Raw genomic sequence first — 14,365 nt, 5'->3', positions numbered from 1 at the left:
ACAGCATTAACAAACATTGCGAATCCACTTGATTATCAGCTGGTGCCATTGATTTTTAGCAGCAGAGCTCAAGGCTCACTAGAAGGGGCTGAGTAACTCTACAACAGAAGGACAAGCTTCCTGGGCGATGAGTGGAACAGGCAGAAGTAAATCCCAGGTCTCCTCTGGTCTCCAGCCCAGTGCATTATCCATCCAGCGGACAGGTCTCAATCTGGTTTTACCTGCATATCAGCACATCTTTTGTGGAGGCATGTGGGCCTGACTTTTTCAAGTTATCAGAGATACTGGCCAGATGCAGCAATCTGTTTTAAGCACATGCTCAATTTTAAGTCTGAAAGCTGCTCTATTAAACAAGGCATGGTGCAACTTGCTAGTGGGAAGATTCATGAATCAGTTGTATTTCCGGATGCCCATTGAGTGCTTGCATGTCAGAGAAGCCTGGAAAAAGATCCAGTCCTTGTCCCCAGCTTCATGTAACCATCAGCCATTTGACCAGGGCAGTGGAAAACTCTCCTCCCGGTCCACAGAAATGACAGAGAATCTTTGTAAGAATAAAGAGCAGAACCCATCACCGAGGTTTCCTTTCCAGTCTTTGATGTACGCCATGCTGATCCCCTTGCTGCCTCATCAGCCATAACTTCACTAGCAGGCCCCTGCAAAGCTGGACGCTGACTCAGACCAATCCCTTCCACACTGAATTGCACCCACAAAGCAGGAGGGGCATCTTTTTCTGCATATCTGTGCAATGAGTTACGCTCCCAGTTTAAACTTCTGTTTCTGGAATCTCAGATTTTGTGCATAAATGCATGAAAAAAATAAAATGGATGCAGTATTTTTTTTTGCTCAAAAGCCTCTCTGTTCTGTATGCATCTGAAGTTAGTCATCTCCAGGCTATGCTAAAGTTTACAACTGTCTTCCGTTTGTTGCCTATTGCCCATAACATTTTTTTTTTTGGGGGGGGGAGGGGGGGGGTAATAAGAGTTCTTTTCACTTACATTTTTAACAGTCAAGGGAAGATTTTTATCCATAAGATCTAATGTAAGCATCTCTGGCAGCAAGCCAAGAGCTGGCTATTTAAAAAAACAACAGTGTTTGTTCCTTTCAGATAACAGCTGTCTGCTCTAATTTGTGCAATTTCTTTAGCTAGATCCTTTTAATTACAGTACTCTTCTTTAAATGGACGCCTGGCTGGAAACCCCACCTGTCATCCAACAAGCACAGGGCCAGATATGGCCTCCCAGGGAAAGAATACAAATTTTGCCAATAAACCAAATGGGTGCAGGTTTTCAGCTTGAAGGTCTTGCATCTGTAGAGGTCTGTGCACATCAATCAGTTTAAGCAAGTAAGAAGGCCAAATGGAGATCGGCAATTTACTATTGAGATGCATAAATCTTGGAAGCGATGTGAGCTCAGGAGCCCATTCAGGAAAACACTTGAACAGTTGCTCTTTGTGAAGGTACACAGGGAGGTGATGAGGTTTAGACAACAACAGACCAGCAGCCACATGTTTCACACTGGGACAGAAGAAACCTCATAGGTCTTCAAATGGGCCATATTCAGCTTCAGTGGACTGAGAGAGAGAAAACCCTTGGGTTTCCCTGGGAAGTCCACTGACTGAAGCTACACTTCATCACACATCTTTAAGTGTAACTTGAAGTCTGTGTTTTTTCAGCAGAATAAGCAGTTGTACTGTCCTTGTTCATGGATTTAAGCAACCATCCAATGCAGCTATTTAATTGAACTGAGGACTTTAACTTGAAACTGCGGACTTTGGCAGCATCCTTCTGCCATTTGAGGAAAGAAGAGGTGGACAACCTCAGATGAATTGCAATCCAAAGACCATTACAGGAACTCCCTTTCTCAACTGTGTAAAGCTATGAAGCTGAACACTACAAACTTGGCTAAGGCACGATTAATACTGAATTTCATGGTCTACCAGATGCTATAGAGTGGTACGTAAACACTATTGAAAAAAATGATGGCATCACTCCGACTTTTCTGCTCCAGGACTTGGAAGTTCCCCTTGCTTCTTACAAAGGTCAGTTGTCTGGAATGGCCCATGCAGAAAAATTGCTTGAGATCAGCCCTAAGTAGTTCGTTATGAGTAGCAAGATATAATCAAACAGTGCAAGCTGCAAGAAATGACTGGGGATGGCTTCCTAAACCTGAGATCTACAGAGCTGTAGAACACATTAAAAATGGGAAGTGACAAAACCCATACGTGAAACCACCAAAAATTCAACAGTGTCCTAGAGGTTCAAAGGTTAGAATGGCACAGAGGACTTGTTTGCAGACAGGCTCCAACCTACACGTCCTTCTCATCTGATGGCTCCTGTCTGCTGCTGCCAGGCTCTGAAGTCTCTCAGCACCTGGAGCAGGGGAGAGTTGGTTAATGATTTCTCAAGATGTGGAGGCTGGGATGGCATGCTTTTGTCATGCTCTTTTTTCCCCTGCAACGGTCCTAGCTCAGGGATGTTAAGCAAACAAACAGCAATGCTGTTCCTCAATGGTGAGCCCTATAAAGCTCTGAAGAAGGCTTGGGAAGAGCCCCTCACCCTCACCCTACCTGTCTGCCTTGCAGACAGATGACAGATGACTTGCTGACTGCCTGTGAGAGCATCCTGGAGTAGCAAATGATCAAGCCAAACTTCTGGTCACAGTTCCAGAGTCACACGACAGAGCAGAACAGGCCTCATGGCAGAGCCTGGGGCCATCATTTACAACCACAGAGCCCAAGGAGAACTGTAAAAGCATTTCCCACACACAGCAATGGACACTGCCCCAGGACAGCTGGCACTAGTTGTCTTGAGGACATCCATATATCAGCCATTCCCTACTTCCAGATCATCTTCCAGTGGCCTTCTCCACTGCAGCAGAGGGAGCATGGCAAACCCCTCTGTGGGAGGATGAAGCACTGCTCCTACAGCAGACAGAACCATACAACATGACGTTGCATAATATATGGTTAGATACACACAGGTGTGCATCCTGCACACAAAATAACCCAGCACCCTAGCTGAGTCAATCCTGCCAGGTGCTGAAAAGACTTGATTACTGCAGGAACTCAATTTTTTGCCCCATCAGGCCCTCAGTGCCTGTGCTGAGCTGAGCTCCTCTCTGCAGAGCCACCTGCTCCCTCTGCCTCTCCAGGACATGGCAGGGATGGAGTTAAACCAACCTGCTTCTGATCTGCATGCAACTGCTGTGAGAATGAATAGTCACTATCAGAGATGCTTTCAACTTCAGAAACAATGAGTATAAAGCAGGCAGCATTTAAATTGATCTTTTGAAGGTACATCCTATAACAGGCTCTTAAAATCCTCAAACCAGCTGGAAGCCCTCCAGAGCACTTTTCTGCAAAGATTTTCAGATTTTGTTTTCTTTGCATTTGAAAGCACTTGCATACATACAAATACATGATTTAACAACATTTACTGAAGAGCAAAAATTCTTCTTCCCAGGGCTTCCAGGAGGATGAATACTGGAATAATTAATGCTGCAGGACAATGTGGCTTTACCCTTGTTTAGAGCAGTTACTCTTAGCAAATGACTCCACAAGGCTCCTTGGTGCAGATTAAGTGCCCTAACCCTACTGCATGCCCACTGAATTAAGTTGGCCCTTGCCAAGAGAAAGATTTGACACCATGCAACTCCTGCATCTGATTCTTGTCTCACATTTTCAGGCAACACAGCTCAGCCCAGTCTGGGTGCTCATCCACGTTTCGGATCTATTTTATTTCACAGGATTGATGGAAGCCAAAGGGCTCTCAGCATCACAGCATCCCATCCACTGGGAAAGCAAGCAATGCACGCACTCCTCACCATGCCTATTCCCATGAGGAACTAATGCTGAACCACTCCTTGTTAGTAGGTGACCATAGGAAGTAATATTTGCACCAATATTATTGCTATTTGCATGATCTGGGGATGAGTAAAATCAATTTGTTACAGATTAAAGCAACGTAAGGTTTAATTTTGTTCTCTGGTTTAAAGGGGTTTTTTTTTCCCTCTTGTGTAATATCAGCCTGTCTTCTGGAGATGGCAGCATTTCTTACAGCTGTCGAATAATTCAGTCCAGTCCCTGATCTGACAATTTATTTTTTGTTTTAATCTTTGCACTGTCAGCATTTATGACTGCATGTTAAACTGTTCATTTGGGATGCTTAGCTTTGTATGCCCATCTTCTTGGTACAAGGCATATGAATATATTTATATACACATATAAAAATAAATATGTATACCTAAAGGTGCAGGCACAGCTGGCAATAGCTCCTTTCACTTGAATTCTGAGATCCAGGACCCTTCCTCACAGCTCAGAACAGGCAGAATACATCACTCACAGAGGTAAACTGAGTCACTCTCAGCCCTGTCTTGCAAGAGAAAGTGACTTTCCTATTGGTATTGGGTGGGATCTCAGAAAGAGACTAATTTTCTTAGGGCTAGAAAAAAGTTTCTTTGATGATTGAGGGGTAAAAAAAATCACCACACCAAAAACTAAATAAAAAGTAGTCAAATGTATGAAATATAAATATTTATCAGATGAAAAATAGGGGGAAAAAAAGTAATGTTTTTGTTTTAAGAAGTCAACTTTCTTTCAGGATGAAGAGCAGCTACACTGCAGGCTTTTAGAAATGTCAGGCAAAGCTGAATGCATTTTAGGATGATTTTCCTCAGAGCTGGACAACAGGAGGGCAATGAGGATGTGTGCGTTAAATATGCTGATCATCTATTACTTAAAAAAAACATGCTTGTGAGCTGCTCCCCTCTTTTCCTTGCCTATACACTCCACCTGTTCACACCGCATGGATTGACACCATGTAGAAGTGTCTTGTAAAGACTCTATTTTTTATGTTATAATTACAGCTGCTCACACCTTCTCTGGCAGAACCTTGTTGAAACCCCAAAGCTCTGCTGAGGCACTGCTATATCTACAGAACCACATTGGAATTTTGACCAGGATTGAATGAGACCTTGCCAGTTTTCCTGCCTGCTGGTTGCAAAAGACAAAATCCTCAAAGACTCCTTAAACTTCCCAATTCTTCCCCAACTTTCCCATCAGCTGGTTCAACATATCAGATGTTTCCAAGCTGAGGTAGCTCCACCAAAATACTAGGAGGATGGAGACCTAGAAACCTTGTAGCTTGAAGATATGTCTCCCAAATGGCTGAACACCAAGGCATGGATGGTTTGTACAAGGGAAAAAGATGGTTTGTCCAAGGGGAAAATCACTGCATTGCCCTGTACCCTCTTCTTTAGCCTTCCTTCCTGGTCAATGCCAAAACCAGGATGCTGGCTAGAAAGGCATCTGGTCTGGCCTCACAGGACACGTCATATTGGGAGCAGCACATGGTATTTTGTTTAGTGCATCCAGTGGTTCAGCAATGCTGGAAGTCAAGGCTCGCAACCTCACCACCCTGCCGGATGACTTCTGCAATGCATCAGCATCCTGCAGCCGTGCTGTGGTCAGAGAGGATCCTGCATTGCCTGGGAAGGGTATGTGAGCCTGATCCAGGGCAGCTCAGAAGGTCCGTGGCACAACCAGGCAGTGGAATTGAACATTAAACAGGTATGAAAAGCACATGTGCCAACCCATGCACTTTGATTCAGGTCAAATAATTCAGCCCTGTTCCTCTAACACCAAGACAAAGATAAAAGAAAACTGAAATTGCCCTCGGAAAATTTAGCAGAAATTGTGGTTTCCTCTGAGGAGAGATTTTAATGAGAAATTTCCTGAAACTATTAATGGAAAACACTTCAGAGCCTAAGAATTTTCAAATTAGGATCACACTCCTTATTTACAATCCTTTCCTCCTTCCTGTCAATGTAAGAGATGTTAAAGTCAGTACTAAGCATATTAAAACAACAGAGCAAGTGAAAATGGTTCACCACCAGGACTTGGAAAAGATGTAATACATTAGTAAAGCAGTAAAGAAATGTTTCTGTAAACTTACTTCTAAATTGCAATAAAGATAACTTCTCTTTTGGGTTGAATAGTCTTTTGTGTTGCTATTTTGTGCTACAAGCCAAAATGCCTCAAGACTTAATTTGCATTTAGGAAAAGGGTGTGAATAAAAACTTGGTCAATGCAGTAAAGAAACAGTTAGAAACAGAAGTGACTTTTAAAAAGAGAAAGCCTACTTTTATCGCAGAAGGTCAGTGAAATGCAAAAAGAAGAACAAAATATAAGCACTGTGATGCTAGTCACTGTTTTGGCAATAACTAATTTTGGGATTTCACAGAATTATAAACATGTTTTTCCTCCTCTTTAACATAACAGTGTCCCTTTAAATCTAATACAACAGAATAGCTCTCTGAGCTTGTTGCTAAAATTCACACCATATAATTATGTCAGCTGAATATCTGGATACAAAGATTACTGCAGTAAAATAAAACAGTCAAGTTCAAAAACAGATTGGGAAAAAAACCACAAACCACCCACCCATGCATTTGAATTTATTCCTATGTAGCAAAACATGACAAGTATTTTGAGTTTCAAAAGAACTGATCATTCAGCCTCCACAGGAATAAAAAGGAGCATTAGGTGCCTGGTGCCTACAAAAACCTGTCTGAAGGGCTGTCAGGCTTTATATAGTTGAGCACTCACTGATTACCTGGGTTGAGGCCGGGAAGAAACTCACCCCAGAGCTCAAAGAACTGTCAACAGATTATACGACTTTTTTTTCCCTTCTGAGACATGGGGACTACTGAGGTTCTTGTTTCAGTGTAGGAATAATTCCTGGTTTTAGTGTCCTTTGCAGAAGGACTCAGTACCTGAAGCGGCTCAGAAATATTGCAAGCCAAAGCGTTAGGGATTCAGACAGGCATTGACACATGCATTCCTGTTTGACACTGCTTATCTATCCAGAGGAACCTTAAAAAAAAAAAGTAAATCAATTTTTCAATTGAAAATTCAAGTTTTCAATATTAAAGTCCAGAGAGGGACTCTACACAGCAGTGTCCTGGCTTCTAAAAAGATTGCTCTGAAAGGTATTACAATGGAACCATGCTGTCCTTTGAGCCGTGAAAGACTGTCCGTGGCTTGTCACAGCTCTCCTACTCTGAATGACTTTCACGCATTGAGCAATCACCACTTGGCTTGCAAAGGTCAGAGCAGAAAACCATAAGCTAGAAATCAATCACAGCCCAGAGCGCCTTTGGCTCGGGCAGCCACATTCCAGCTTCTCTGTCTGTGGACTTGAGGGCAAAATGGAGAGATGAAATAACTTTAAAGTGGCAATGATGACTTGGGATGAGATGGAGGGAGATTCTTTCTGTACGCCAAGAGGACAGTAGTGTGATACTGCCCATAAGACAGTGTAGGAAAAGATAACTTGGGTGTTTGAGCCTGGCCCCCAAGGATTTGTCAGGCACTCATTGCTTTTCCATCCTGCAGGTTTTCCTTGCCTCAGCCACAGCTGGAAGCACAGTCGTCCCCGTCCCCCATCTCCCCCCACAAACGATCAGTAAATCCTGTCTGGCTCCTGGCATGACTCCATTTGGTCTCTCATCTTTTTGCTGTGGCCTCATGAGGGAAGCAGGCACTTGCACACACGTGCTGCCTGAAACCAGAGCAGCAGACTGCTGCTGCTGTGTCCATCCTGAACCTGACCTCCAGCTCCCAGACTAGGCTTGGACCAGGCTGGACCACAGACAACACAGTTCTGCTCCTGCATGCTAGTCAGCCGCTGGCATCAGTCAGCACCCCCTTGGGCACCTGGAGCTTCAGGCGGCACAAGCAGCTCTCCCTGCGGTACAATCTCCCTTGTAGAGCTGTGACTGTTGTGAACATTTTGTCTTTTTAATTAAGTCTGGATTTTCTTTGCTTTTGGAGTTGGGTCATTTGTTTTTTCCTCCAAAATCTAGCTCCCCCCTCCAGGGAATTAATTCCTTTCCTCACCAGGCAAGGATCCATAGGATCCATTCCCAGGACATGTTGTCTTCACTGATGGTCCCAAAGGGGTTATTAAACATGAATGCCTGAGCATTCACATCACGTCACATCACCTATGGCAGTTCCCAGCCATTCCCTGTTATAATCTGCCTTTGAACAGGTGCCGCATCCCATGGGCGACTGGGATATACTGCAGAGGTTATATTTGTTCCTCCTGACCCTGCAGGAGCAGCGAGCCTCTCGCTGAGCAGGTCCCAACCTCACACTGTGCAGTGCTCTGTGTCACTGCATCCTGCGGCTGAGCAGGGGCTGGGAGCATCCTAACAAAGCCCTGGACAAGCAGCCTTGAGAGTGGTGTTGCTCTGAATTTGAGCTCAGGGACAGCAAGCATCTCTCAGGAGTGGTTTGAGTAGGTTGGACAGATGAGTCAATCTCTCACATTTATTTCCATTAATTTTTTTCTATGCCTTTTATGTGCTTTAGTGTTAAGATGGTTGGTTGTGGCTGCAGAAAAGGCTATGGAAAGCTGAATTGGTGGTTTGTTGCCACATAGGGCCATGAAGGTTCATACATTACTTAAACATCACTTCAATTTTGGTTTGGAGTCCTAAGCAGGATTTCAGCTTGTGCTACCCCTCTGAACTGCAGCCTTCACCACCAGTGGTCCTGCACAAATTAGGAAGAGTCTGATGCAATTTAGCAGTAACTGGGGGAAAAGGAGATTTCCAAAGTGAACGACAACATGTTTATTCTCCATAACCAGAGTTTCTTGAGTTAACTCAGATCCAGGCTGGTTGCTGCAGCATGCTGCTGTGTGGTACAAGAGGTTCAGGCAACACCATTGTGGGCACATCTGCACCCTGGCTGCTGACATGGCCTTCGCACATCCTCGGCCTAGGGTACCAGGATGCAGATTTTAACAGGGAGTTTCTGCATAGCCACCTCAATCAGTCTTGGACGCCATAATCCTCAAATGCCCCACAGGTTAATGTGGGGAAGGCAGGTGAAATTTCTGAAGCCACTTCCCAAGTGGTTAACATGAAGATCCCTTCCCTTAGCACCACTTCATGTCCAAGCTATTCCCTAACATCTAGCAGACTTAAGCACTTCACCAAGTACCTATATTTCAGCAAAGCATCCTCAGATCATGAAGGAAGGTGAGTGGTCCTTGTCTTACCTTGGTCTGGAACGTACAGAAGACATGAGTCAGGAAAGGGTGCTCCCAAGCTAAGGAGAGGACCCTCTTCTCTACCATCGTACATTCCACGTCATCATCCATCAGCACCACATCCTTCTTCAGGGCTTTCACAGCAAAATACTGGTCTGTGCTCTTCAGCTCAGCAAGGAACACCTAGGGTGGAAACAGCTGCTCAGAAAGAGCAATGCTCTTCTCAGAGCGGGCACCATAGCCCTGTGAGGACAGGAGCTGAGCTTGGACGAATTCACCAGGGCAGGCCTTAAAACAGTCGACGGTTATGGCCCAGTTCTTCCATTAAGACTTTGTAGACTTTGAGTTTGTTCCCCACACCCACAATAGCTTTATAAAGCTGAACCCTAGGGAAGGATGAGAAGGTCTTGGTGATTCCAAGAGTAGGGGTTACACGCCTGTGTGGGCAGGGCATGTCAGAGCGCCAAATGATTCTGGTAACAGAAACCATCCTCATGCAAATGCTCATGAGTTATGTTTCCTGTTTTCTGACTTCAAATAACAAAACATAGAATATTGCTTTGTCAACGTGTGACATGCAAATGCCCTGCACCAGAACTTCAGCAGGTGCAGACTGATGTCCACCAGTAGCGAGATTGTTCTATATCAGATGTGAGTTTCTCCTCTTCCTCCCAGTTAGTAGGAGGCCTGAGCAAACAGCCTGGGTCCCCTGTACTTCTGCAGGGCTTCTCTGAGAATAGCAAAACACACCCCAGAGGAGTCAGGACCTCTATCTATTTCTATAGGCAGGGAAAATGAGACACAGGGCAGCAGAGAAGGGTTTTCTACAGACCACAGAGCAAAGAAGTCTCCACTGGAAGGCAATGCCAGTCCTGATCTTTATGTTAACAACCTGTTGACACTGTTTTCCACAGACTGAATGAGTACATAAGATTCATCAAAGAGGTCTTTGAAGTTCTCCACCAGACACTATTTACTGAGTAAGCTCTGACATGTTTTAGCCCTGACAAAGAGTTTATTTACCCTTTTGGCTACTGCTGCATTTCACTTTGTAGCACTAGACAGACAGTAGAGCCTAGAGCCTCCCTCTGTCTTTGCAGTGAATGACCAGAAATGCTAACAGTGCTGATGCTGCAGGCACCCTTTTTGCCCCCGTTTTTGTGCGGGGCACTGCTCTCCTGGGGAAACTAGGGAACGCAGTACATTTGTGACTTGTGCTGTGGCTTCCAAGGTGCAGGTAGGCAAAGCTAGACCTTGTGCAGAGGGGTCTTCCTCACAGGTCTTGCCCTCAACCTCCCTGGTCCATGTAGAGCTGGAGAGACCCCTCAGGCATTGAGATCTGCACACCCTGTCCCCTCTATGGGGAAGTGAATCTTGCTCCAAGCAAATAAGGGCACCAGGAGCAACACCTACACAGGAAACTTGTGGGTGAGGTTTGTTGCAGAAGGGCATGAAATAGCCCATCCTCTCCACACCCACATGGTGCACTGCAGAGAGATGCAGACACTTACAGGCTTGGCGAGCCCATGTTAACAGCGGGGGCTAAAGCAAGGTACATAATTTGCTTCAGTGGAGGTATTAAAGACTTGACTAGACAAAGACCTCAGCAACCTCATCTGATGAGACCTGTTTTGAGCAGCAGGTTGGATTAGATGATGTCCAGAGGTCCCTTTCTTCCAACATAAATGTTTCTATGACATCTGTGCTCTGGAGTCCAGATTAGTTTGGGCTGTGAATTTTGGGGTATTCTGGCTTAGCTCTGAGATGCCTCAGTTCTGTTTCCCATGCAAACTGTAGACATGCCAAGTATTTTCAATTATGGAAAGGCAACACAGCACATATTTCAACAGTTTTAAGAACTGGCTGCAGCAATTGCTCCAGCTCACTTAGCAGGCAAAAAGCAGCCCTTCTTTAAAGCACAATTTTCACCTCAGAAGACATGGGATCAAAGCAATGTGATACATAATAATGCTCATTCTCCTTATTGGCTGTGAAAATACAATGGTGCATTCCTTAGATATTGCTTCATGCAGCTTTACGCTGGCACTGAACAACACGAGTCCCCTTCCAGGGGACATCTGCAAGAAGGAGGAACAATCTACAATTCATCAAGATTAATGAATCCTGTGAAAACAGGTGGTTCTTGTTTCAAAAGCACAAATTCTTGGCTGTTGCAAAATTTGCTTTACGCTCCAGTAAAGATCGGATCTGGGAAAGAGCAGTTAGCATTCCCAGCTGGGGACCTGCTGCTCTGGAGAGGAGAGGTGATCCACATTTGACTTTTCAGCTAATTTTTCTGCCTTCCTCCAAACTTGCTCAGCTAAGCCGGCAGGAGTAGCTGCAGGAGGGAGGACAGCACAGAAATCTCTCCCACCAGCTCCCTGTGGATGCCCCATCAGCCTGTCATGGGCACTCATGAGACAGCAACTAACGGGACAGAGGGAAGGGCAAGGAAGACCTTTGTCTTAGTCAAGGAGAAGACTGGGTTCAAGACTCAGCCATGCCAGAGCAAGGGTTCTTTGAAGACTTGGAGATGTTTTTTCTAAGTGGCCTTCAAACCCCATGCTATTTAGTGCCATAAAAAGCAATATGCAGATGTCTGCAGTGTGTCTCCATCCCCAATGCTTACCTTGCCAAAACTGCCCTTCCCCAGCATCTTGTGCAGGACAAAATCTTCAATGGTTAGTTTTAGCTGCACTTGGTGCTCTTGCTGCTCCTGGGGCTGTTCTCCCAAGTCTGACTCTATCAGAGACTCCCCCTTCACTGTGCCCTCCACTGGAGTCTCCCAGGAGATGCCCTGTGGCTCTGCAATACAAATCAAAGCATTCAAATAAACCCCTGGAAATTAGAAGACCCCCAGAACACTTACATGTATTGTTTTTAGAGTTTTAAAAAGGTATTTCAAATAAATGGAAATCTGGTGATCACATCTACTAAGTAGATCGGCTCTGTTTCCACATTGCTCTCTCTCTGGAGGAAATTTTACTCCAGTGTAACTCCCCCTTCTTCAGTGGCATTGCTCCCACTTTACAAAGTCCTTCATCTGTCTTTCTGGTTTATGGCAGCAAAACATGACCAAACTCTTCATTTCCAGCTGCCTGTGTCCTTCAGTCCTTCTTGCTGGTTGCCGCTATGATGTGGTCCCATTTTATTCAAGGTCTTTTCAACACCCTTGGCAAAGCTAGATGAAAAGATGGGACAGCATCTTCATATTGAGTCCTTGCTCTGGATGTGAAGCTCTGATCAATTTTTCCAGCTGTCTTGGAGTAGAATTACTCAGAGTTTCTTCAATACTCCATTCACTTGGATGTATGTGAACTTCTAAGAGATCCTGTCCCTTACTGGATTTATCCCTTGCACCCAAGTGCACGTTGCTGTACCGTTCTAAATTGCTGAACGGCAAGAACGCTACTCAGCACACAAACAGACCCGCATGTAAACCAGATGTGAAACCAGCTGGGGCTTTACTGATTCACATCAGCACAGCCAGTTCTACTTGTAGAAAGAAAATAAGCCCAGATGGGGACATCATTTATTTCCCCTTGGGGGCCAAAGGGCACTGTCCCCTTTAGTTCAGATGGTACCAATACCAGCCTCTGAGGCTCAGTAGCCTGGTGCTGCACAGTATCAAACCCAGAGTACACGTATAATGCTCTGCAGTCCTTTAACCAGTGCCTTCTGACATTTTGCTCTAGGTCCAGTTTCCAGGATATTATCTCCACACAGGGCAGTATTAATTGCTGTGGATGATGGTGGGGTTTGAGTTCTCAGCTTGACCTTTGGTTAGGGTCAGAGCTGAGGACCCACTGTCCCAGTCCTCGCTAGGTTAAAATATTGATTCACTTGTACTCTTCTTTTTCCCTCCCCTTTCTGGTAGATGTATTTTAAAGCTTGTGGCAGGCAGAAAAACATTGTGTCAGTGCCATTGCAGGTCTAGTGTAGTCACAGTACAGCATTTGGAGGGGCACCATGAACTGTGAAGCTGGAAGGGTCCTGAAATGACCTTTTACGTGGGCCACATGAGTCTAATGAAAGATGATGACATTTTTGCTCCTAATATCCAGAGTTCTGTGACTCAAGAACAAAGCAGACAAACAAGGGATCTCCCCAGGAGACTGTCATTTTTGGTTTAGACCACTCAGCCCCCAGTAGCTTTGTCCAAGCTCTGTTAATCAACGCTTTTCATTCACCCTCCTAAACATGAGTTGATCTCTTATTCACCCTCCTCAACATCTTACACCTAGATCAGCTTCTGGGTGAATGAAGTGGGGATCTGTCAATGGTTTTCAAAGGTACTGGATGTCAACCCCACCCAAAAATGTGAAATCAGAAAGAGAATTGGTAATGGCGAGCAGGACTCCCAATCTCCTGTTTAGAGTTTGGTTTCTCTTTAAAGTTCTCAGATCTTACAGTCTATGAGTCCCAAGAAGGGCAAAAACACATTATTGCCAGTGGAGGTATGAGGTGTGTTCAACTGCTGGCTCAGAAAGAGAATTTAGAGGTTAACTGGAAGAGTGGTAGTTGGTGTCTCATGTCACCAGAAGTTGGGATGGCATGGGGGAAGTGCAGGTTTATAGAGAAGGAAGCAGGATGGGATCCAGGGTATCTGCCATGCCCAAGTGATGTGGCTGGGAAGAGCTGTTGATACAACTCAGGGGCGAAGAGAAAGGGCATGTGTTGCTCTAGGCCGGATAGATGCGTGAAAAATTTACTGGCTAATGAATTCCCCACCCTTGTCACCTCCACCTAACCATGCACGAAACAAAAAATTAACAAAGCCTGCTGCCCCATATCACTAGGGGAAACTACCTTTTTTTCCTGCTGTAGATGCTGGCAATGCCTGAAGTGGTGTTACATCCTTCACAGGAACTGGGAAACCAATTTCAAGAGGTCCATCCCTGGAGATCTGTTCAGTGTCACGCTGACAGCGAGCCTGGATTACAGAAAACAGCAAAGGACTTCTAAGCCAAATGTCATGTTCTGAGATTATAGACATTGTAGCTTCTTGACTGTGAATGTCACAGAAATCAAGACCTAGAAGAGGTTTTTACTTATGAGAAGAGCATCTTTGTACCCAGCATTTAGGGGTTTGGTAACTTGGAGGAACTTACAGCCTTCTGTTAAATGCATGTGGGTGTTAACAGGTCTTTGTGCTGTCAATATAGAGATCCCTTGTTGTTGCAGCACTCTCCAAACTAGCCGGCTGCAACAAGGTCTTTTACCATCGCATACCAACATACTCTTCATACCAGTCCCTCTGCTGCCTTCTCCTAGTCTCTCCTTTTCCAGGGCATGTGTTCTCTCTC

At 45.0% G+C, this 14,365-nt stretch overlaps 1 protein-coding gene across 1 annotated transcript in view; it reads right to left on the bottom strand.

Annotated features, from left to right (window-relative positions):
- The window catches only part of PRKCQ (protein kinase C theta), a 66,116-nt gene that overhangs the window by 17,715 nt on the left and 34,036 nt on the right, over positions 1 to 14,365 (bottom strand). The window contains exons 12-14 of the mRNA XM_037390033.1: positions 13,869 to 13,992; positions 11,689 to 11,864; positions 9,069 to 9,242 (exon numbers count right to left, since the gene is read on the bottom strand). Of these exons, the coding sequence (XP_037245930.1) occupies positions 9,069 to 9,242; positions 11,689 to 11,864; positions 13,869 to 13,992 (474 nt within the window). The remainder of the gene's footprint in view (positions 1 to 9,068; positions 9,243 to 11,688; positions 11,865 to 13,868; positions 13,993 to 14,365) is intronic.

Source organism: Falco rusticolus, chromosome 5 (genome assembly GCF_015220075.1).
Source record: "Falco rusticolus isolate bFalRus1 chromosome 5, bFalRus1.pri, whole genome shotgun sequence".
NCBI classification, from domain to species: Eukaryota; Metazoa; Chordata; class Aves; order Falconiformes; family Falconidae; genus Falco; species Falco rusticolus.
The sequence above is the reverse complement of the archived record's forward strand: the minus strand, read 5'-3'. Positions and strand labels throughout refer to the sequence as shown.